Genomic DNA, 22772 nt, shown 5'->3' on the forward strand with positions numbered 1-22772 from the left:
CCTGTTCTTGTAACATTAGTCTTATCGTGGGTTTTTGTTAGAGCTTGCATGGGGTTGCAAGTCTCATCCTCAGCCTGCTCTGGAGACCGAGTATTGGCGATATAATCACAACAACAGAAATAAACAAAATGCTAGTTTACCAATTAAGGCTGGCCTGCGTCAAGGGCCAATTGGGAGAATGGTCAGTGGATTCAAAAGAATACTCCCAATGGTCCAATGAACACAATGTCCAACAACAGATGCGGCCCTCCACTCATACTGGGGATTTTGGGTGAGTGGGTGATGTAACCATCATAAAAAAAACTGGTGCCCACTTAAGAAAAGGTTACATTCATGCTTAAAATGATACAAAACTGGGATGCCAACAATGTAATGACTGTGAATACTGAAAAAACAACATTCCAAATATTTACCCAAATCTGAATACTACATACAAAAAGACCAGCTGGAGTAGGATGCAGACATTGCATACTACATATAATACATTTATCAAACCTAAAAAAATTTAACCCAATTAGTTTAAAAATTTAATTTTTTTGTCTCCGGATTATCTTTTAATTTTGAAAATATTTACTTTATATAAAAAAAGAACTCTCTTGTTTTGTTAACCATATTTCCAAACCTGGAGTAAAAATTTCAAATTCAAATTCTTACCATGAAATTTGTGAAACCTATAGCATTTGAACTTGAGTAAATGCAGTAAAAAATAAAAGTGTGTAAAAATTATTTTAAAATGCACATTTTCAGCTTTTCAACTTTATGTACAAATGCTACTTGCGAAATTAAATTATAATTTATAAATTGAAGGTAAAATAGACAAAACATAATATTCTAATGAATCTGCCCTTAAGGGAGGAGGTGGGTGAAATTTTGATAATTTTTAAAAATAAAATTAAAACTTGTACAAAGTTCCGACAGATACAGAATGCAATGTCCAGAAGGAAAACCCAATAGAATATTAAATATTACAATTCCTCCATAATTAGTTTAAATGATTGCGAAAATTCATTTAACCATTTCTTTCCTGGGACTTCCAAGAATTATATCAACAACATGTAATGATCCCACTATTCCTCATTAAACTCAAATGCTTGAATATCAATAACAATAAATTCATGTCAATGTAGAAGATTGTGTTATTTAGATATGCAACATTGTTCTAAGAATTTTCAGCAAAACTCATGGACCAAAGAAAGCAAGCAGACATAAAATAGATGTAGTTCACTGAACTTTAGCTTGGAAGTCAGAGTGCGTGAGAATCAACACAACAACACTGTCCTCGTCACAGAAAGAAGAGGGCTTGCACTGCATTCATTCTTACGAAAGCAGATGCACTCACCACAACAGCATACAGCATGATGGTGCACACGTTGTAGCTGAAGGCGCGGTTGTACAGCGAGTACGCACTCTCCAGAACCACCCTGCAACATCAGCATGCACCAGGTGCCTTGGTGGCATCTAAAGGGACACTTGTACCTTACTCTTATTATCATCACCATCATAATTTTTTATCAAGTGCATAAATGCCTGATGAATTTTCTGTTCCTTACTAAGAACAGACAATTCATTCTTAGTTGTAAAATTGCTTAGGCGAAAATGAAAGATTTAAGTTTAAATATCCTTTTCTGAAGTTAAAACTATCATAAATATCTTAAAATTAAAATAAAACAGTTCGGATGCATCTGAAATCCACGAGGAGAAGGATGATCTCTCCCTTGTGCTACAATTTGCATAACTTGTTTAGTGTGACAGTCAAAGGATTCACACATCTTGCTTACACAACTTTTAACACTGTATCACTTCGGAATATGCATGAATAGACTTTCTTCGCAGGAAACAAGACCAACAACGACCAGTTCTGAAGATGACCCAAAATAGGTCGAAACATGTTAACAAGGTACGTTAAAATTTAACACAAGGAAGTTTATTCATACATATTCCGAAGGATTCCTTTTCAATATGAAGAGTACCTACGGTGGCAATAAGATGAGGAAAAACAGGCGAGGCGTGAACGTTGGGAAGGTCAGGCGATCCTCACCATCAGGTGGCGCATCTTCTTTCGATGGTGACACCCCACATGCGCTGTGGGGGACAAGAGAACACACTTTACTGGTGCTTTGGGGCGAAGCTGGAATATAAATGGAAGTGAAACCAACGTGCTTGGACTGCACGCTCTATGAGTAAGCAGTCGCCCGCACACACTCCAAAGCCTGAGAAAGAAGCTCGCGCATGTTGGTGCACTGGGCTCACATGGCTGACCGTCATCACTACTAAGCAGCGAGTCATCACATGCAGATGCTAAATATGCCATCCCCGAATTGGAAGGACTTAATAATTGCCTTCAAGTATCATAATAAAAGAAGCCAGAAGAGAAATTTTTATGATAACTGTGACATGAAAAAGGATACGAGATAGAAAAAGCAAAGAAAATACAGTATATTTAATTTTGCAACTTGAAAAGTATGGAGCACTGTCGATAAAGATGAACAGCTTCATGATAACCCTAATGAGAAGAAAATTCATAATGCTGCACTTAAAGGAATGCAAAAAATAAATCACAATGTACAACAAAGATATGCAAAATTACACATTTACAAATCTCGGAGAATCAAATGTAAGTGAAGGCACAATATAGACCCAATGTATAAGTGAAGTAAAGATGGGTGTCGATATTAGTGTTCATAGATTGGGAATAGGTGGCTTCAACATAAGAAGGATGGAAAGAAGACAAGATTGCATTGTTGAGGAGGAGTTAAGACGGGTGTAGAAGCAATTATAGTACACATGTTTTATTATATTTCTGCCCTTGACTGATGGTTGAGTCCGAAGTAGTTCATCTTGGTCCTGGCATCAGAGTACTAAAAGCAAAACAAAAGGTATCTAGTTGTCTTCATTCCAATACTTTGGTCATTGCTTGCATAAGTGTAAGGTGAGAGTTTATTCATACTTTTTCTCACAGATTAGTGCAACCTTTTACTACCTTTCTTCCCTCACTGCAAACTGTGATATTGCACAGAGTCAGAAATATAGTACGAGCTAGTAATTGGACGAACTGAAATGAACCCGCAAATGAGGCAGGTCAAAATCTCTGAGAGATTGTTAGAGAAGAAATGAAAGATGGTCTTGAAATGATTAGACAACAAATACGAAATGTACAGCCGGCTTCATAACCAGCATAGAAGAACATAGACAGAAAATAAACAAATGAAGATCAAGATTGAGAATTTAGAATTCAACCAGAGAAGAAAAATTTAATAGTTTTCGCACTTAAGGAAGACTGACGAGAATATAGTCGTGAAACATATGAAATTATGTACAACTTGTGTTGGGAATTTTTCGGACTAGAATTAAATAAATGTCATATACAAGAGGCATATGGAAAGGACAGGAACCGACCAATCCTAGTCAAACTTGTAAGTATGAGACTGGAGGAATTGATTATGAGTAGATCGAGAAACCTGAAAGGAATGGGAATTAGGCCAGAGAAAGATTACAGTTAAATGAGAACTAGAATAAAGCTATTACTACATTAAAGGAGGCAAGAATAAGGGGCAATGACAAATTAAAAATAAATGAAAAGGTACATGAATTGGAATACTGACAGAAGAATTTAAAAAACCATGAACTTTGGTGAAGGAGGTCAACTAGGAGAGAAAATGAAGCGTCAACAAAAGCAAGATTCAGATAGGAGTGACTGGAGAGGAGAGAATCAGCTGAGCCAAAAGGAGTCGAAGACTGACGAGCCAACACAGCAACTTAATATGATCAAGAGGCCCAAGTGAGGCAGTGAGCAGACGACAGGAAACAAGAGTTGGCGATTCGTACGACAGGACAGGCGAATGTGCCAAGACAACAAGAGTTGCCAAGAGTGGCTGTTAAAAAGTGTCAAGTAAACGTAGTTACAGCAAATAGCAAATACCTTACTATAATAATTCCGGACAGTTATATACTAGCAGCATTGACGTGAGTGCGAAATGTTGCGGAGCTGACATCTAAAGGAGAGGTGTGGTATTACGACCACAAATACAAATATTAACATGGCGGGAATCGGACTATTATTTACAATGTGAGGTATGTACTAATATGGAATAATATATGAGACACTTAAGAAATGTTGAATAATATTTAATGTAACATTATTATTTTAAAACAAAGCTGCATATTATGAAAAACATTGCATACTTTGTATTATTTTCTGTAATTAATTGTTACCAGTACATATTTTCTCTTTGTTTTAGTTAGCAGCTAGCTTTAGCATTTGTTCTTGTGAGTACTGCCCTTCTGTTCTCTCTTGTTTCATGTACTGGAAGAGAGGCAGCACCAAGACTGAGAAGAAAGAAAATCAATTGCCGGCTAGTGTGTGATTACAAAATAAATTAATTGTGTATCTCTTAAAATAAACTCAGAATCTTATTTACAAGTAACTATTCTAGTGTGTTATGCATTACTGACTGAATTAGTAGTATTAGTAGTACGTTATTTGCTTAGTGATTAAGTACATTATATTCTAAGTAACTAGTATTCTATTAAATAAGCATGTGACATGTTACCATAGATTAAGATGGCTGTAAAATTACTGTATCATTGTTAGATTAATGTACACTGACGATGCCATGAATAATTGTATTCCAACGGTTAATAATCCATCCATCCATCCATCTATCCATCCATCCACCCACCCACCCACCCACCCACCCAATTTCGGAAAACATTCAAAATTAAAGAACAAAGTGGAGATCTCTTGTCCTTACAATGAATTCTCAAAGAATTGGTACTGGTACCTTGACAAATCCTACAAAAATTATCCACGAGGAAAAAAATTTTTGAGCTGTCTACTAAAATGGTGGGATGAGACTGTAGGCCTGCCAGAAAGAAGAAAATATTATTAAAATAGACTACAAAACAGTACAGGGCAAGTCAAAATAGTGGACTCAATTTCAGTAATTTATTGTGTGAAAACAAATGAACGTATTGTATTGAGAGACTGTGCTTCGAAAGGTAAATTTTTAAAGTTTAGTTTCCCCGCATCGTTTCCACTTTCGTCCACAAGGAGTCAGCAGCAGAACAGTGGAGGAAAATGGCGTTGACTGGAGAACATAAATCCTTCTGCATGTTTGATTACGAGTGAAACCCTACTACTTGCAACTGGTTCAAGCCTCAAAAAGACACAGACTATGCTTTGCAAGCGTATTTCTTTCCTGATCTCCTCACATGAATGGAAGAGGATGGGTTCTCTGAAAGGTTAATTTTCAGTGATGAAGAGGTTTTCCACCTTTCACGCAAAGTGAATAAGCACAATGTGAAGATTTGGGGAACTGCTGTGGAACAACAGCCAGGGATAGGCTGTGCATGTGTGAGGGATGCAATCTACTTCATTGGCCACCTCGTTCTCTTGATTTGACCCCATGTGATTTCTTCATTTGGAGTTTATAAAGGATCATGTTTATGTACCACCACTTCCAATGACGATCTGCGTGCCCACATCACAGCAGCTATTGACTGTGACCTGCTACAAGGGTTTGGCAGGAGATTGACTATCGGCTTGATATATGTCGTGTTATGCAGTGCTCACATAGAGCACTTATGATGTGTGTGAAGAAAACTTTGAAATTTTACCTTTCGAAGCACACGTCTGACAATATGATATGTTCATTAGATTTCACATAATCAATCACTGAAATCAGTCCATCATTTTGATTTGCCCTGTAATAATTATTTTATGTAATTTTTGCAAAATTAATTACATCTAGAATTTATAAACAAAGTCGGATATATTTTCTGACATTAAGATTGTGATTTTATCTTATTATTCAGGTGGATGGTACATCTTGTAGTAAGAGCTTATGGAAATGAACTACTGCATAAACAAGAATATTGATAGTAACATGATAAAAGAATATAACTGTAAAATGTATAATGAGATTTTTCAGTCAGAATCTTGCAGAAGTCCTCGTGATACTTACTAGATGATGCCCCCAACAGTAACACCAACGATGATCATGAGACTGCGGACAAGACAAGCACAAATTTTAGTGTAGGGGCATAGCCTACAATGCAGTACACAAGAAGCTGCGGGTGGGACACTCACCATGACTCAGGGATGTGCTCTGAGATGGTACCAGCATGGTGGAAGGCTGAAAAAGAGACACAGGTATAAATTTCTCTTTAAATACAATAAACAGAAATAATTGATTAAATGGCGATCTTACTCGTGTTAATTATGTAAGCGTGTGCGGCTTACAGCTGTTTCGGTGCTATTCGACACCATCCTCAGAGCCTACTAGATCTCGGCGCTATCTCAACTTCGCTGCCTGTTGTGTGGGTGCGTTCGTGTGATGAAGAGCTGTCTTTCACTGCAAACCCAGATTTCTCCAATCTTCCCTATTTTCTGCCTTCCTCTTTATCTCCTCATATGATCCATATATCTTAATGACGTCTATCAACTGATAATATCTTCTTCTGCCCCGAACTCTTCTCCCGTTCACTATTCCTTCCAGTGCATCCTTCAGTAGGCAGTTTCTTCTTACCCAGTGACCCAACCAATTTCTTTTTCTCTTCCTGATCAGTTTCTTATTTATTTTATTTTTATTTTAGTAGGTTATTTTACGATGCTTTATCAACAGCTTAGGTTATTTAGCATCTCAATGAGACGAAGGTGATAATGCCGGTGAAATGAGTCCAGGGTCCAGCACCGAAAGTTACCCAGCATTTGCTCATATTGGGTTGAGGGAAAACCCCGGAAAAAACCTCAACCACGTAACTTGCCCCGACCGGGAGTCGAACCCAGGCCACCTGGTTTCGCGGCCAGACGCGCTAACCGTTACTCCACAGGTGTGGACTGATCAGTTTCAGCATCATTCTTTCTTCACCCACTCTTTCCAACACATCTTCATTTCTTATTCTGTCTGTCCACTTCACATGTTCCATTTTCCTCCTATCCACATTTCAAATGCTTCTATTCGCTTCTCTTCACTTCATCGTAAAGTCCAAGTTTCTGCCTCAAACAATGCCACACTCCACAAAAGACTTTTCTAGCCTCTTCCTTAGTTCTTTTTCCAGAGGTCAGCAGAAGATGCTCCTTTTTCCATGAAAAGCTTCTTTTGACATTGCTATCCTCCTTTTGACTTCCTGGCAGCAGCTCATGTTACTGCTTATAGTACACCCCAAGTATTTGAAGCTGTCCACTTGCTCTACTGCCTCATTTAGAATTCGCATATATTATTTAATAAGTTAAAATCTAGGGAGTCGGCCATGGTAATGGTGGTGATTTAAACTGATCTCGTGTTAGCGTATGGATTAAGTTCAATTATTTAGAGTGACTACTCTAGTTCATTATGATGTCCATTTTGGTGAAATACGGACTTCAGCACTGGATATACAAATAATAGTTTTTTTCTTTGCTAGTAACATAATATTATTGACACATATTTTTACATGCCAATAACGTTACACTTACGTGATTATTCGTATTATTATTGGCAGTAATATTTTGTATATTGGCAGTGATTTCAGTTTCAGAATATTGTGACAGCCACGTGAGATTCGATCTCGCGACCGGCAGAAGGAGGGCAAGGTCAGCAGTGGCTGGGTGCGGCAAATGAAGTTGCGCACGCATCTACTTCCTAGGGCATGTGCTGTGACGAAGGGAGAGGGGAGAAATCCAGAGAAGTCTAGATAGGCGCCATCTTCTCGGCATCTGTAGATTGATCGCGAAATCGTAATTTCACGAAACTATGGTTTAGTAATAAATACAGGACGCGAGGAGAAGAGAGTTGTCAGCAAGCAGTGTGTGGCAGTGAGACCGGAGTTCGACTTGAGTGTGTTCGCAGCTGTGTGAGCGTCCGAAGTCCTGAGTTCGAGTGCAGTGGACCGCAGTTGGGGGACCTGAGTTCGAAGTTCAGTGGACTGTCTCTGAAGGTCTGGGGTTCGAGATACTGTGAACTCGAGTGACTGAACTAGAAGAACTAGCCAAGGCAAATGAACTGTGAACTGAGAACTGACAGTTTTGTGTTGTAAATAGTGCTTTGTGAACATTAGTTGAGATTAGCAGTACATTGTTGTTTTCAATAATCAAAGTGAATTGTCATTGTCGTCTGTGGAGTGCAATAACGAATACTGAGTTGCTGTGTGGAGTAGAAATCCCATTGTTGACGGGAGCGTTTAAAGTAAATTATAGAAAGTGATTATTGTTGAAACAATAAAGTTACATTATTGTTTTGTATTAAAAGTTACAATATGAATTAACATAGGTGTTAACATTTCGAACCATATTGGTTGAACAGAATGTCTCTAAATAAGTGAAACCAAACCAATTTTTAATAAGTAGCTAGCCAGTGAGACAGATTACAACATACATTAATTATAATCTTACTGGCTGCATTAGAATGGCTATTTTCTATGGGTTATTGCATCACCAACATAAATTATGAAAAACGTGTGGAGTCACGAAATAATACGATAAGGAAATAGTAAGTGTCAATAAAATAATAATAATAATGTTATGGCTTTTAGATAATCCAGAGGTTCATTGCCACCCTCACATAAGCCTGCTATTGGTCCCTATCCTGAGCAAGATTAGTCCAGTATCTACCTTCATATCTCAACTTCCTCAAATCCATTTTAATATCATCCTCCCATCAATGTCTCGAACTCCGCCTCCCAACTAACACATTATACTTATGCATTTCTGGATTCGAGTATATGTGTTACATGCCCTGCCCATTTCAATTAATGTCCAATAATAATAATAATAATAATAATAATAATAATAATAATAAATCTCCATTTCAATAATATTTAATACATTCGGAAATGGGTGCATTCTAATGTTTCTACTATCATGGGAAATACTTTAATCTACGGTGACCAGATTTCCAAAATGAAAAAACGGGATACTTATTACAGTTGACATGAATCAACATTTTATCTAAATATATTGTGTTTATATAATGTCAGTGAGCAATAAGGTTCAGTTTTATTTATTTTAAAGTAATAAATATCAGTACTACACTGTTTACAATAACTAGGCTATAATAATAATTATCCAAGTACATAACAGAGTAGCATGGTTACTTGGCTTAAGTCATTGCTGACAATTTTTTATATTGCAACTAGTCTGGATTAATTGAATTCATTACGGTGATATCTGATGGAAAGAGATAAAATTAATCAATGTTTTACGTGATTATTAAATAAAATAATAGAAAAAGGAACATTTTAACAATAATTTAGGGAAATGGGATGCCATTTAAACAAAAAACAGGGCATTTGACGTCCCGAGCATACTTTTCTCGGGACAGGGGACAAGAGGTTGAAAAAAGGAACAATTCTGTTAAAAAAGGGATGTCTGGTCACCCTACTTTAATCAGCATTTTACTGTTATGAAGTTTAATTGTAATGTCATAACAGGTGTTCTTGTTTACGAAATCATAACTTGCCGTGCTTTAAATTGAATTTGTATGCCCTTCGACAAGCAGGGCACATGCTCTCTACATCTTTGTCCTTTGGTAATTCTAAGTATCTTTGTTTGCCCCGTTAGTTTTCTTTGAATGGTTGCTGCAGCCATATATAGCACAACCCGGTATTCTACTGCATATTCCTTTTGCACACACCAGTCATCATAAGTTTCAAGAGACTTTTTACAGGTGGCGCGATTCCCAGCTCCCAGTGTGACGTCAGCATGCGCACCATGCTTCTCAAGAATAAGTACCGTAATTGCACATCGTAGTTGCAGTATGACTTTGTGCATTTATTTCAAGTTTTGGATAGCAATGCTTATATGATCACAAGGAAAATGGAAGTTCTACAAAAAAATCTTCCCCAACACTGTATTTGCGCATCACAAATTTCACTGTCTGAGATTTGAACTCAGATATTATGATGAAAGACTTGTGTGAAGCCATTCTTCTCCTAACTTACCCACTTTGGCCAATCCTGACAACACGATAAAGATGGTGAAGGTGAAGAAGACGCCGATCTCGTCCCACCTCCAGTTGGCCACGTGGATACCGTGATGTTCGTGGACATGAACTGAATCGTTGCTGACATTGTTCAGATGGAAGGCTTCGCTCCACTCCTGTGCGGCCAGGCAGGCAGCGTGTTCCACCAACAGGACGGCCACGCACAGCCACTTCATCACGTTCTCATTGGAAGCTGATAAGGGGGCAGATTTCCCACCTGTCTCTAGTTACACCAAGTCGACCTTTCCTAAAAAGTGAATGTGATGAACCTGTGGACACAACAAACAACATGGCACAATTCAGCAAACTCTCATTGTATCAAAACACGTCTTCAGTTCTAAAAAATATCCTACAGACGTACAATTTGTGTACAAATATGTTATGGAATCAGTCTGCGACAATACTGCTAAATAGATACTACTTATCAAAAAAGTAGTTTTCCGGAACTAAGTTGCGATAATGAGTGAGTTGTAGTGAATATACCGCATTGTGTACGCCTATGAAATAAGCAACTTTCTCACAGCAAATTTTATAGGATTTTTCGCGAATCGAATCCCATTTCCTTTGATCAGAAGGCATTACCTGGCTTCTGATAGCCTGAAGAAAGGCAGTAGGCCTACGTGCACAAAGTTATGTTGGAGTGGCGGTTTACATTAAGATATATAGTAATTGATTTCTAGTTAATCTTTCAGTGTTATTAAAGCACCGCAGTCACGAGATGATTTGCATCCCAGCCGGCAGCAGACTGGCCTCACCGATACTCCCACTTTGCCTCTAATAGCCTCGCCAAGGTCAACTTGTGGCACACTTCCTTTGTCCAGTCTGCTGCCATTGTAGGTATGGCATGGCCTCTACCAGGAAGTCGCATCTCTACACACAGGGTTGCACAGCCAGAGGTCAAATGTGGCCCCCATTGTGCGTTATTGAAGGAAAAGCAGTGTCACAAGAAACGCCCACTACGGACGCAACCCTTTAGCAAATACAGACTAGAGACAGTCCTGCAATGAGTTAGTAAACAGGCTGTTTACAACCAGACGCAGATGATTAGAATGCACTTTATAACGTTAGCATTATTTCGTCTGGCTCCACTTTCATCAGGAGCAGGGGTTCGTATCCAAGCGTATTTCAGTGTCACGTCGCGACCAGTTTACCTCATTAAAGTAACAGCTGTTCAGTCAGCAGTGATTGTGTTCGAACCCCAGTAGACTGATTTGTGATACACGGAGTACAATTGGTACCGGTATGTTTCTAACTGGTCCATTCTTTATCAGACATTAGCACTCTGCAATTAGTGTGCATGCGCGAGTCAGGAAGCTGTTTGTTAGGTGTAATTAGAAGTGCAACTCTGACTGCTGTTACAAGAACTTGCGGCTGATGTTTAAGGAATGAGAAATATCTTCCGAAACCCAATTAAATGCTGGACTCACAAAAAATTCAAGCAATACTGCAAATTGAAAACCTCATCACATAAAAAACTGATGTATTGCCTTTAATAAGAATAAATCTCCTCTGAGTAACAGTTGTACATTTAATAAAAATCACCATTTCAAACAATAATTTCTTTCACTTAATTACTAGAATGCTGTCTCACCTAAAATTTATAGGTATAAACACGAAAATCAGTCAGAACAGAAAGAGACGGCATTTTATAAAACACTATCATACCAACTGCAGGCCATTGTACGAAAGACAGACAAAAGGCAACAAAAATGCGATTTCCGAGGGCAATGACATGACATTCCCAATCTGAAGCAAATGTGAGATGTCCGACATAAAGCGAATGCCAGCAAACATCTCTGCCAGATTGAACCTGGGAATGATAGTGGAATAGGAAGGTCTCTTGTCCCACTAACATCTTACAGGGTTTATTTGGAACTGAGTCAAATTTCTCTAGTAAAGATAGTCAGCTAACTACACAACTTATACTACTTCGAGGAAAAAAGCCAAGACCTCCTCATCAGTGTACGGTACGGGTGCTGAATGACATCCAGTTTGTTGATTCCGTATGTTTACAAGTCATTGATTTGGTTGCTCTTTCTGGAGATTCTCCTGATAATTCTTTTAAAATATCCGCTGCATCTTGTAAAGTTGATTCTGCAGTGAAAGAGATTTCCTCCAGACTAAGGCATCCTAGTAAATAATTTTGAACTTTTATTTTTTTTACTCTTGCTGCTGCTTTCACTGAATAGTTTGCTTGGACAACCCCCACTCGGCCCAGATATTGCATCCACGGGCACAGAAGCAAAAAAAAATTTGGAAATTTCTTCCAGAAAATTGAAGTCACTATTAAGCCAATCAGCATTATATTTTGAAAATCTTTTCTTACTTCAGTAACATTTTGACTAGGAAGTCAGAATTTTCGATGAAAAATCTCGATAGCTTTTTTATTTTCAATATCATTGCGAACATCTTTTACTCCTAATGGACCTATTGTAAAAGTTCATTCCGTGAATCAGAGCTTCTCCAGTACCAAACTTCAAAAAGTTGCTAGCGGAATATAGCCTGCCACGTCACCGAAAATAATTATATTAGTGACTAGATTCGCAGGAATATGCAACCAGACAAACAATACAATTTGATACATATAGCGATGTCAGGATATGTATGTACATACACTTATTTTGACAGCTGCTGGCAGCTGGTATTTTATAACTCAAGTTAAATTTAACAGTTTATGGAAATATCCCTCATATAAAATTAAGACTGTAATAGGGACTGCAATTTAGTCATTTAGCTAAGTTACATTAAATTGAAGAACATACTTAGATTTACAAAGAAATGTTATGTTTTATTTAACGACGCTCGCAACTGCAGAGGTTATATCAGTGTCGCCGGATGTGCCAGAATTTTGTCCCGCAGGAGTTCTTTTACATGCCAGTAAATCTACTGACATGCGCCTGTCGCATTTAAGCACACTTAAATGCCATCGACCTGGCCCGGGATCGAACCCGCAACCTTGGGCATAGAAGGCCAGCGCTATACCAACTCGCCAACCAGGTCGACTTTTACAAAGAAGAAAAGAAAACATAATTCACTGGCTTTTAAAGTGACTTTCAACAAAGCACTCTCTATTGCCTCTGCAGATTGCAGTGTTTACACTACTCTAAAACAGGGAGAATTATCACGCAGTGTCTTTACAGTCAGGAACATAAACATAAAAATATATAGTGAAACCACAAGTCGAAAAATTAATTTGGTCCAGGCAGATTAAGAAAATTGCACACTATGCATTGCCACAATGTGGTTCTGCATGCAGCATACAGCCATCTGCAGTACGAAGGGCCTAGAACTGGAAACCAAATCGTATTTTGAACTGTTTGGTTCCATGTCTTCCATAATGTGAGACAACTGTTTCATAAATGTTCAAGTGTTCCAATGACTTATTTTAGTGTGTCGAAAATGAGCCTAATGCATTATACATCTTGATCACACAACAGGCTGAAACTAGTTAACCAGGTACTGTAATATTTAACACGCGAAATATATATATATAATACACATTCCTAAGGAATTGCCACATCATCAGTAAAATGTAGTCAAAAGCGTGGAGAAGCTGGCACTGCATCGCTTCCATTTTCACAATCAAATTAGATGTCATTCTGCAGGTAAATGAGCAGGATCGTTTTCCACTTCATCAGAGTCTTTATCTGTTTCAGGCTCAGGTTGCTCCCATGGCAACATGCACTTCCCATTACCACGTACGTGTACCTTATCACATATTTCATTGCCTCCCCACACCGACAGGAAATATTCGCAGTGGTGGTGAATGCTAAGTTGCCACGTCCTCACTGCACATTGCAGCATGTGAGTGCGCCCACACCAGCGCAGAAGTATTGCGAAACGGCAGCATTGAAATTTAGATTTGCCACCTGCGCAGTTTTTTTTTTTTTTTGTAGCCACTGTGAATTTTATGATGGCGTTCTGTGAGAAATTGTAAGGAAACATCCGGCTTATACTATTTATTCTATGAGGATTATAAGTATGTAAGGAAAAAGGACAATATGGGATGCAATTCAATTCGAATTAAAAGAAACTGGGAAGTTATTCACATCTTTACCAAATTCTAGCCTACATACAGCCTGTCTATAAGCAATAATTTCATATTCTCAACTTTGTTGTATTTTTATCAGCGCTTTAGAATATCATAGCATTGTTTAGTACAGAAATGTTACTACAGAATCTACCTATATGAAATTTGTGTCATTTAAAATCTTACTAAGGTTTAATAGTTCAAATTAATAATTTTCTTCCTTTAGGAAAGGTTTCATTCTTAAAAGCAAATATAAGCCTACATTTAGTAGTAATTTTTGTCAATGAAATACTCTAGGAACTTTTATATTACCTAGTATAGAAGAGTGGTTCCAATAAACAGTACTTCTTAACATTAGTACTTGTGTGTGGTGTCACTACAGAAGAAGGAAGGTATCTCCGTCACATGCCATGAAGGCACTTCGGGGGCATGGAAGTAGAGTCCATGCTTTCCATGACCTCGGCACTAGAATGAGGTGGTGTGGTAGGCACCTCGCTCTGACCACCTTTTACCCCTGGGAAAGACCCGGTACTCAGTTTTATAGGAGGCTGAGTGAACCTCAGAGGCATTCTGAAAGTTTGGCAACGAGAAAAATCCCGTTACCACCCGGGATCGAACCCCGGACCTTCCAGTCCGCAGCCAGCTGCTCTACCAACTGAGCTACCCGGCCACCATAATTATACTATAAAATGTTTAAATTAAATTATAATTTCAGCCGATAATGAAAACGTATTTCTGTTATAATAACAAGAGAAACGCGCAGTACATGTAATTAACATTTTTAAACCTGTATTTCGCTTTTCTCAATTGGCATTACTGAATGACATTCAATTTCTTTATTGCAATAATGTCATTACAGCTCAAGTAATAATAAATTTTTTGGACTTAATATTTTAATTTTATTATCCTATATTTGTCTAGATAGCCATTGTTAAAATTAATTTTCAAATTTTAAGTATAGTATTGCAGGATTAATTAGCAAAAATCTACATCTAGCAGACATTGTTCCATCAAGTCGTCTTTGTTGCCCATGCACACTTAGAGAATACACTCACACATAAACAAGATAATTTTATTAATTACACACTAATATCCCTACTTGCGGGGGAAACCCCTCCCAGACTTCAGACTCGACATCATGTCTTGTCTTCCTTCTCTTAAAGGATGCATTATAACAAAATCGAACTGTTTCCGAGATTCTGTTACGCACTCAACACATGTGTATTGTGAACTATTTTTGCACGATCATAATTATAATCTAATGTATGATACTGTTTGCTTGAAAGCACATTTAGTGAATGTAGTTATTATACATTCAAGGAAGTATTCGCTTGCTAAAAAGTTTAATGAAAGTCGGTATGGTTTTGTTTTTGTATCTAATGATGACAAACACATGAAAAATATGTTATTGAGGGGGATTAGACGCATTGCATTGTATTACAACAGAAACGCGGGCAATTAAAGTAATACAATTGTTTCCAAATACAATTGTACTGATTTTACGCACTGACATGATTTATATTGTGTTAGGAATTCGTTGAACATATTCTCACCAATTCCTACGAAATTGCTAAATGACCGAGAATGTTCCAATGCCATCTCTCTGAGTAGGAATAAAAAATATTAATAAAGGACCTTCTTTCATTTTCATTTCTCTATTTTCAATTATTCATCTGTTCTCTCCTACAGAACTATCAGTTCTTTACAACATTTGCAACCGCAAGCAGAACATCTAAGGCTCTCTAAATACTTGTGATATGACCTGGTTTCTCTTTGATGTTCAATATCTTTCTGTTTTTATTTACATTGTCGTCTATCTTGTTTATTGTCGACTTCTGGTGTATTGTGTTAAATAAAACCTTTAGAAAGGTAAACTACATATCAATTATACTTATAAAACTAGATAATATCGTTCGCCATTTTTATTCTTTTCTTTTAATACTGTAATTAAATTTGTTTTATTTACATTTATTTTAACATTTACTATTACATTTCAATTACCCAGTCTCTGACCAGGTCAAAAACCCTGATAAAACTGATATTTAACCCTTGAGGTGAATTTCGGTGAAGTCCAGATGGCCTAATTAGTCAAATCCACTCTCCTCACCTTCATGCTGGGGCCCTGTGGGATCTTTTAAGACGCGAAAGAGAGAGTGGTGTGTGGAAAGCAACGGGAAGCTACCACATTTATCTTTCCCAAGAAAAACTGTGATGAGTCTTTCCAAGGTAAAAGATTCCAGACGTAAACTATCACCCCATTCGGATGTCTGGGAGGGGGATAATGGGGAAGGACACATTATGAAGCAACCCAACAGAAAGAAGACCATGGTCATAGGAAGAAAAATACAGAAGGTAAACTTGCGAATTCTAAATGAGGCAGTAGAGCAAGTGGACAGTTTCAAATACTTAGGATGTACTATGAACACTAACATGAGCTGCTGCCAGGAAGTCAAAAGGAGGATAGCAATGGCAAAAGACCTATGGAAAAAGATCTAAGAAAGAAGTGTTTTGTTTGGAATGTGGCATTGTACAGGGCAGAAACGTGGACATTACGACGAAGTGAACAGAAGCATATGAAATGTGGATTTGGAGAAGAATGGAACGTGTGAAGTGGACAGACAGAATAAGAAATGAAGCTGTGCTTGAAAGAGTGGATGAAGAAAGAATGATGCTGGAACTGATCAGGAAGAGAAAAAGGAATTGGTTGAATCACTGGCTGAGAAGAAACTGCCTACTGAAGGATGCACTGGAAGGAATGGTGAAGAGGAGAAGAGTTTGGGGCAGAAGAAGATATCAGATGATAGACGACATTAAGATATATAGATCATATGAGGAGACAAAGAGGAGGACAGGAAGTAGGAAAGACTGGAGAAATCTGGGTTTGCAGTGAAAGACCTGCCCTTGGGCAGAATACTAAATGAATGAATGAATGAATTACATTTCAAAACTCACTATTAACTAAAAAAAAATTATGTGGTGGAAATATTTTCTAACCGAATTTGAAATCAGTACAAAGATTTCGAAAAAGTGTAACTTGACTATCATAGGAGCTATGTCATAAGCCGCTGCATATGCGAAATTTTTTTCTCCGCTACTGCTACAAATATTTCACATTTGTGTGGGGAAACGTGCAAATTTCGTTGCTGCTGTATACGCGAAATATTCGTCGCAACCACTACTGCGAATATTTCGCGTTGGTGTGGGGAGGCCTTAAAGCTGTAAACTTTAAAATATTCAAGTCACAATAGGTATATTATACATTACTACATTTTTGCCCAGTAGCAGAAAAGTTTGTCAACAAAGTTTGGACTATAATATAGATTATACATTATTGAATGTTACATATCACAAATTATTCAAGTAGGTAGTATGGTTCATACTGTCATAATTAGGGCTCGGATTTTTAGGTGCTAAAAATCTGGAAAATATTTGTTATGTGCTAAAAATCGGGAAACATTGAAGGAAAAATATTTGTGTTTCAATTATTTTATGTGAATGCGAATATAAACAATATGCAATACTCACCAGTATAAATTATGCTGTCTCGCCAACTGCTGAAGAATTACAGTACACAATGAGATTCATCCTCAAGTTGTCCATCACAAATGACTGACAATTATGGCTGAACACTGCCTTGTACTGGGAAAAAGAGCGCTCTGGCCACTGAGAAACAACATGCACTCCCTAGAGACATGTTTATGATTGGAAATGAAAACGGAGACAGCTGATGTTCATGAAATTATAATTGCCTTCTGAATCAGCATTATAACTTACAAGACACTCATAAATGACACATCAATGTTTGTGTGTGTCAGTTACAGTACAATTTTTTAGTGGCGACAGCTCTTATCGCTTGTGGTGAGAGAGCAGACTGCAGTTCCACAGATAGGCAACTCTGAGAAACAGTTGCCAGCATCACGTCTAAGCAACTGCACTGAATATTCGGGTGATGATTAATCTGAAATGGGGCTTTTCTCAAAAATTACTTGATGAAAACTTAATTTTTATGTGAATGTTTGAAAATATGCATTTACATAAAAAATTGAAAATATGTTTTTTTGTGAAATAAAAGTAAAAATACTGTATATGATCAGGTGCCTTGTCCGAAATTTGAAACAAAATTACGAGTTTCTATTACAGCAAAAACAAAATATTTCTTTAACTGAGAATCCTAGCCCTAGTCACTTACTGCAAGCGATGTAGTGATGCAGTCAATCAACTTTTGTTATTGCTCTATAGCATTTTATGCACAACACAAAAACTGCGCATGATCATTATATGTACGAAGAGGTGAGATTGATATAGTCCTAAGCCACAAAATTTTTTCTGGAGAATATGTTAATATTCAGTGCTCAATGCTATCACAATTTCTTCAGCATATACTTACGGCATTTGTTGACTAAAAGCCATTTTCGTTAAAAGTGTGGCTTTGGACTACCTCATTCCCACCCCTTCATATGTTTGACAATTATGTACACAGTTGTTCTTGAAACTCTAAAATGCTGTGTGGAGTATGCCTTAGAGCTTCTTGTTGCGGTGTCCATAACAAAAAATTAATTTATACGTGTTTGAAAAGTTTTAAAACAGCCTTGCTAAGAAAACCTGCCAGTGGGCATTAATGCGCAACGAGGAGTTGGAAATATAAACCTTACTTACAAATGGCTTTTAAGGAACCCGGAGGTTCATTGCAGCCCTCACACAACCTCGCCATCGGTCCCTATTCAGAGCAAGAATATCCCAGTCCTTACCATCATATCCCACCTCTCTCAAATCTAGTTTAATATTATTCTTCCTTCTATGTCTCGGCCTCTCCAAAGGTCTTTTCCCCTCAGGTCTTCCAACGAACACTGTACTGTATATGCATTTATAGATTCGCCCATACATGCTATATGCCCTGCCCATCTCAAACGTCTGGATTTAATATTCCTAATTATGTTAGGTCCATGTATTGTGGGTCCCTATCACCACGGCATGGCGCGTCCTCAGGTTGCAGATTGAGGAGACGGCCTCCAGATATGGAGGGTAGCTGCGAATATATTGAATAAGCAGTCGTGGACAGCCGATAAGGGGTGGTCCTCCAGCTTGGGGGTTGGGCGAAGGGCTAACAACCCATCACCATAAAAAACAGCTTGTTACGAAACCTTACAATAAGCCTCGGAATGGGACTGATTCTCTGGCACGACCACAGCAAAGGAATAAGGTTATGAGATTTGGTACTTGGAATGTTACAAGTCTATATAGAACAGGAGGGGTAACATTAGTAGCAAAAGAACTAGCTAGATATAGAATAGACTTTGTAGGAGTACAGGAGGTTAGGTTAGATGGGAACGACATATAACAAATAGCAGATTACTTGTATTATGGGGAAGGAAACGATAATCACCAATTAGGAACAGGATTCTTTATCCATAAAAGAATAAAATCAGCAGTAAAAAAAGTCGAATTTATCAGTGATAGGTTATCTTATTTAGTAGTTAAGGGTAGATGGTGCGATATTGTAGTTATAAATGCTCACGCCCCTACAGAAGAGAAATACGACCATATAAAGGATAGCTTCTATGAGGAATTGGAACAGACTTAGACACACAACCAAATAGATCACATCTTTATAGATAAACTGAGACATACTAGTATAGTAGACATTCGAACCTTCAGGGGGGGCAGACTGTAATTCTGTCTGACCATTATTTGGTAATTGGAGAATTACGAGAAAAACTATCAGTAGCCAAGCGAGTAGAGCAACAAGTTAATATTAGTAAATTCAATATTCTGAAATTAAAGGACGAGGAAACTAAGCAACATTATCAGGTCGAAATTTCGAATAGGTTTGCCACTTTAGGAAGTTCCGACGAAGTTGAGAAAGAGTTAGATGTTAATAGTGTGTGGGAAAATATCAGAGATAATATCAAAATTGCAGCTGAGCAGAGCATAGGTTATTATGAAACTAAGAAAAAGAAACCGTGGTTCGATGACGATTGTTGCATGGTAGTAGAAGGAAACAGGCAAAATTGAAATTCTTACAGGATCCAGTTGAGGATAATAGAGATAATTATTTCAGTGGAAGACGGGAAGCAAGTCGTACACTTGGGAATAAAAAGAGAAGTTACTTGAAGGAAAAACTGAATGAGGTAGAAACAAATAGTAAGAATAAAAACATTCGAGATTTATCTAAGAGTATAAAGGAATTTAAGAACAGATATCAGGCAAGGATAAAAGTGATCAAGGATGAGAATGGTGACTTGCTTGCAGACTCTGATTCAATCCTGATCAGATGAAAAAACTATTTTGCGCAACTACTAAATGTGCATAGGCCAGATATAAATGATTGGGACGAAATTGAAATACAAACTGCTGAGCCATTTATACCCACACTTTCTGAAGTCGAAATTGCGATAGAAAATCTGAAAAATTATAAGTATCGATCAAATTCCAGCAGAATTAATACAAGAGGATGGAAGTGCATTATCTAACGAAATTTATAAGCTTGTACTTGCTATTTGGGAAAAGGAAATTGTACCAGAATAATGGAAGGAGTCCATAATCGTACCTATTTTTAAGAAGGGGGACAAGACTAACTGTAGTAAGTTTTGAGGAATATCACTTTTGTTGATGTCGTACAAAATTTTGTCCAATATTCTTTTGAGAAGATTAACTCCATATGTAGATGAAATTATTGGGGATCATCAGTGTGGTTTTAGGTGTAATAGATCAACTATCGATCAGATATTTTGTATTCGACAGATAATGGAGAAAAAATGGGAGTGTAAGGGTACAGTACATCAGTTATTCATAGATTTCAAAAAGGAGGGAATAATACTGATAGGGATGCAACCTTGTAGCGTTATTTATTAATGAGATAGGAGTACTAACATTGTTTCTTTAAATGGCACTACATATTTATTATTCAGTATTCCAATTAAGCTCATCAAAGGCCTGTCCAAAAATATGTCAGAGTGGCCACACAAGCCGGAAGTTATCACTAAAGCTCGGCGCAATAAAACTTAAAAGGTAGGCAAACAGACACTATAAGGCACTATCGAGAATTATAGGCATTGAAGGTGGCTGTAAAGATACGTGCATCTGAAAATCTTGCCTTATACAGTCGCCGAGCTTCATGACTATTGCAATGTGATTCTCTATAAATGAGCATCATGTCAAGATACTCCTGGTTTGTAAATTTGAGCATTTTAAAATGCAGAAAACTAAACAACAAACCTCCACGTCTGCATATATAAGATGTACTCCTAAATGTAAACACGCGTACAACTACTCAAGCAAGACTGAGTACTGAACCCATGGCTCAAGGTTTACCTGTACTAAGTACAATAATGTTTAATTAGGCGGTTTTTTTCGTCTATAAACTTATCACGTAAAATAATGGGTTAAAAAATCATTACAATAATGTTTATTAAAATGTGGACTAGACATTTTTTGAACATTATTGTAATGGATTTTTATATAACGGCTGGGGGGATCATCGTGCTAACCACACGATACCTCCATTCTGGTTTGATGATCGTCCACCTCTGCTTCGGCATGTGAACGTGAGGCCAGCAGCCGGCTGGTTGGACTTGGCCCTTCAGGGCTGCAGTGCCAGGATTTACTAGTTTACATGGTAAGTTTATAGATGGAAGAACCATCCAATTAAACATTATTGTACTTATTAAAACTTATCTGAAAATATGCCATTAAAAAATTACCTGTACTAGACGAAGGGATGCGATGTTGTCAAACGTTGCTCTCAGAATTAAAAAAAGTGTTAATGATTGTATGTAATTTGCACGAAAACCATCAATTGTATTGCAAAACTGCAAAGGAACAAATCATTCCAATTGATTTCTTTAATTATCTCAGTACGAATAATACTTACCAAGTAAAGGAGGCTTGAACATTTAAGGCAAAAGTCATCCCACCAAAATGTTATTTGCATTATAAAAAAATTGTAAACTTACCTGTTAACAGTACTGACATAGAATTACTCTGCCATTCTTAATGCTGGATCATTATTTATCCACTGTTCTTAGAGTGAACTATGAAGACAGTGATTTTAGCATAACAGATTTTTACACTTACCTTGTAATGCCGAAGTAAAAAAAATTAGCGAATATGTTTCCATTGTAAGAATTAAGTTTCTAGCTGTCTGTCAATGATATTCACAAAATATTTCGTTTGTATGTTACGCCGTTTAGTAAGTAGGGGCTGTGTTCTATGATCACGCGAGGCATTGTTAGCAAATTTGTTACATTTGTCTCAGAGTTGACATTCAGCAAAAAATATTAGCAACATTTATAAATATAATATTTGCAACTGATAAACGATTTCAGACCACAAAATACTTTAAAAAAACATTCCTTTCGAAACAATTTTCTGTAATTACGAGTTTCTCGGATCAATTCTCAAGAAATAAAATAACACGTATTTGTCACATTTTGTTAGAAGTTATATTATACATAGTATATATTGTGGAATCCTGGGAAACGAGAATGCGGATGCACTAGCAAAGAAGGGCAGCACTGCTACTTACAGACCTGTTACTAAATCTACGTATTACTCTGTGAAAAGATTTATTAAATCTACATACTTAGACTTCAACAAACAAAATTTGCTAACACAATCTCAAGGGAAAAAATGGAACTCTCTGCATCATAATCCACAGTTAATTCCCGATTTACCACGAAAATCGTCTGTAGCTACATTTAGATTGGCAACAGACCAAGACTGTCTGGCCAAACACCTGCATAGAATTGGAATATATCAGTCCCCTAACTGCCCATTGTGCAACT

At 37.4% G+C, this 22772-nt stretch overlaps 1 protein-coding gene across 2 annotated transcripts in view; it reads right to left on the reverse strand.

Moving 5' to 3' along the window:
• Nucleotides 1-11260, reverse strand: part of LOC138706805 (Na(+)/H(+) exchanger beta-like) — a 51459-nt gene extending 40199 nt beyond the window's left edge. Inside the window, exons 1-6 of one of the 2 annotated variants that reach the window (XM_069836530.1) lie at nt 10542-11260; nt 9919-10228; nt 6089-6134; nt 5964-6005; nt 1975-2082; nt 1340-1421 (exon numbers count right to left, since the gene is read on the reverse strand). In XM_069836530.1, the coding sequence (XP_069692631.1) occupies nt 1340-1421; nt 1975-2082; nt 5964-6005; nt 6089-6134; nt 9919-10135 (495 nt within the window). In that variant the 5' untranslated portion in view covers nt 10136-10228; nt 10542-11260. The remainder of the gene's footprint in view (nt 1-1339; nt 1422-1974; nt 2083-5963; nt 6006-6088; nt 6135-9918; nt 10229-10541) is intronic. The other variant, XM_069836529.1, reaches the window with a different exon arrangement.
• Between the last annotated feature and the right edge of the window lie 11512 nt (nt 11261-22772).

Source organism: Periplaneta americana, chromosome 9 (assembly GCF_040183065.1).
Source record: "Periplaneta americana isolate PAMFEO1 chromosome 9, P.americana_PAMFEO1_priV1, whole genome shotgun sequence".
NCBI lineage: Eukaryota > Metazoa > Arthropoda > Insecta > Blattodea > Blattidae > Periplaneta > Periplaneta americana.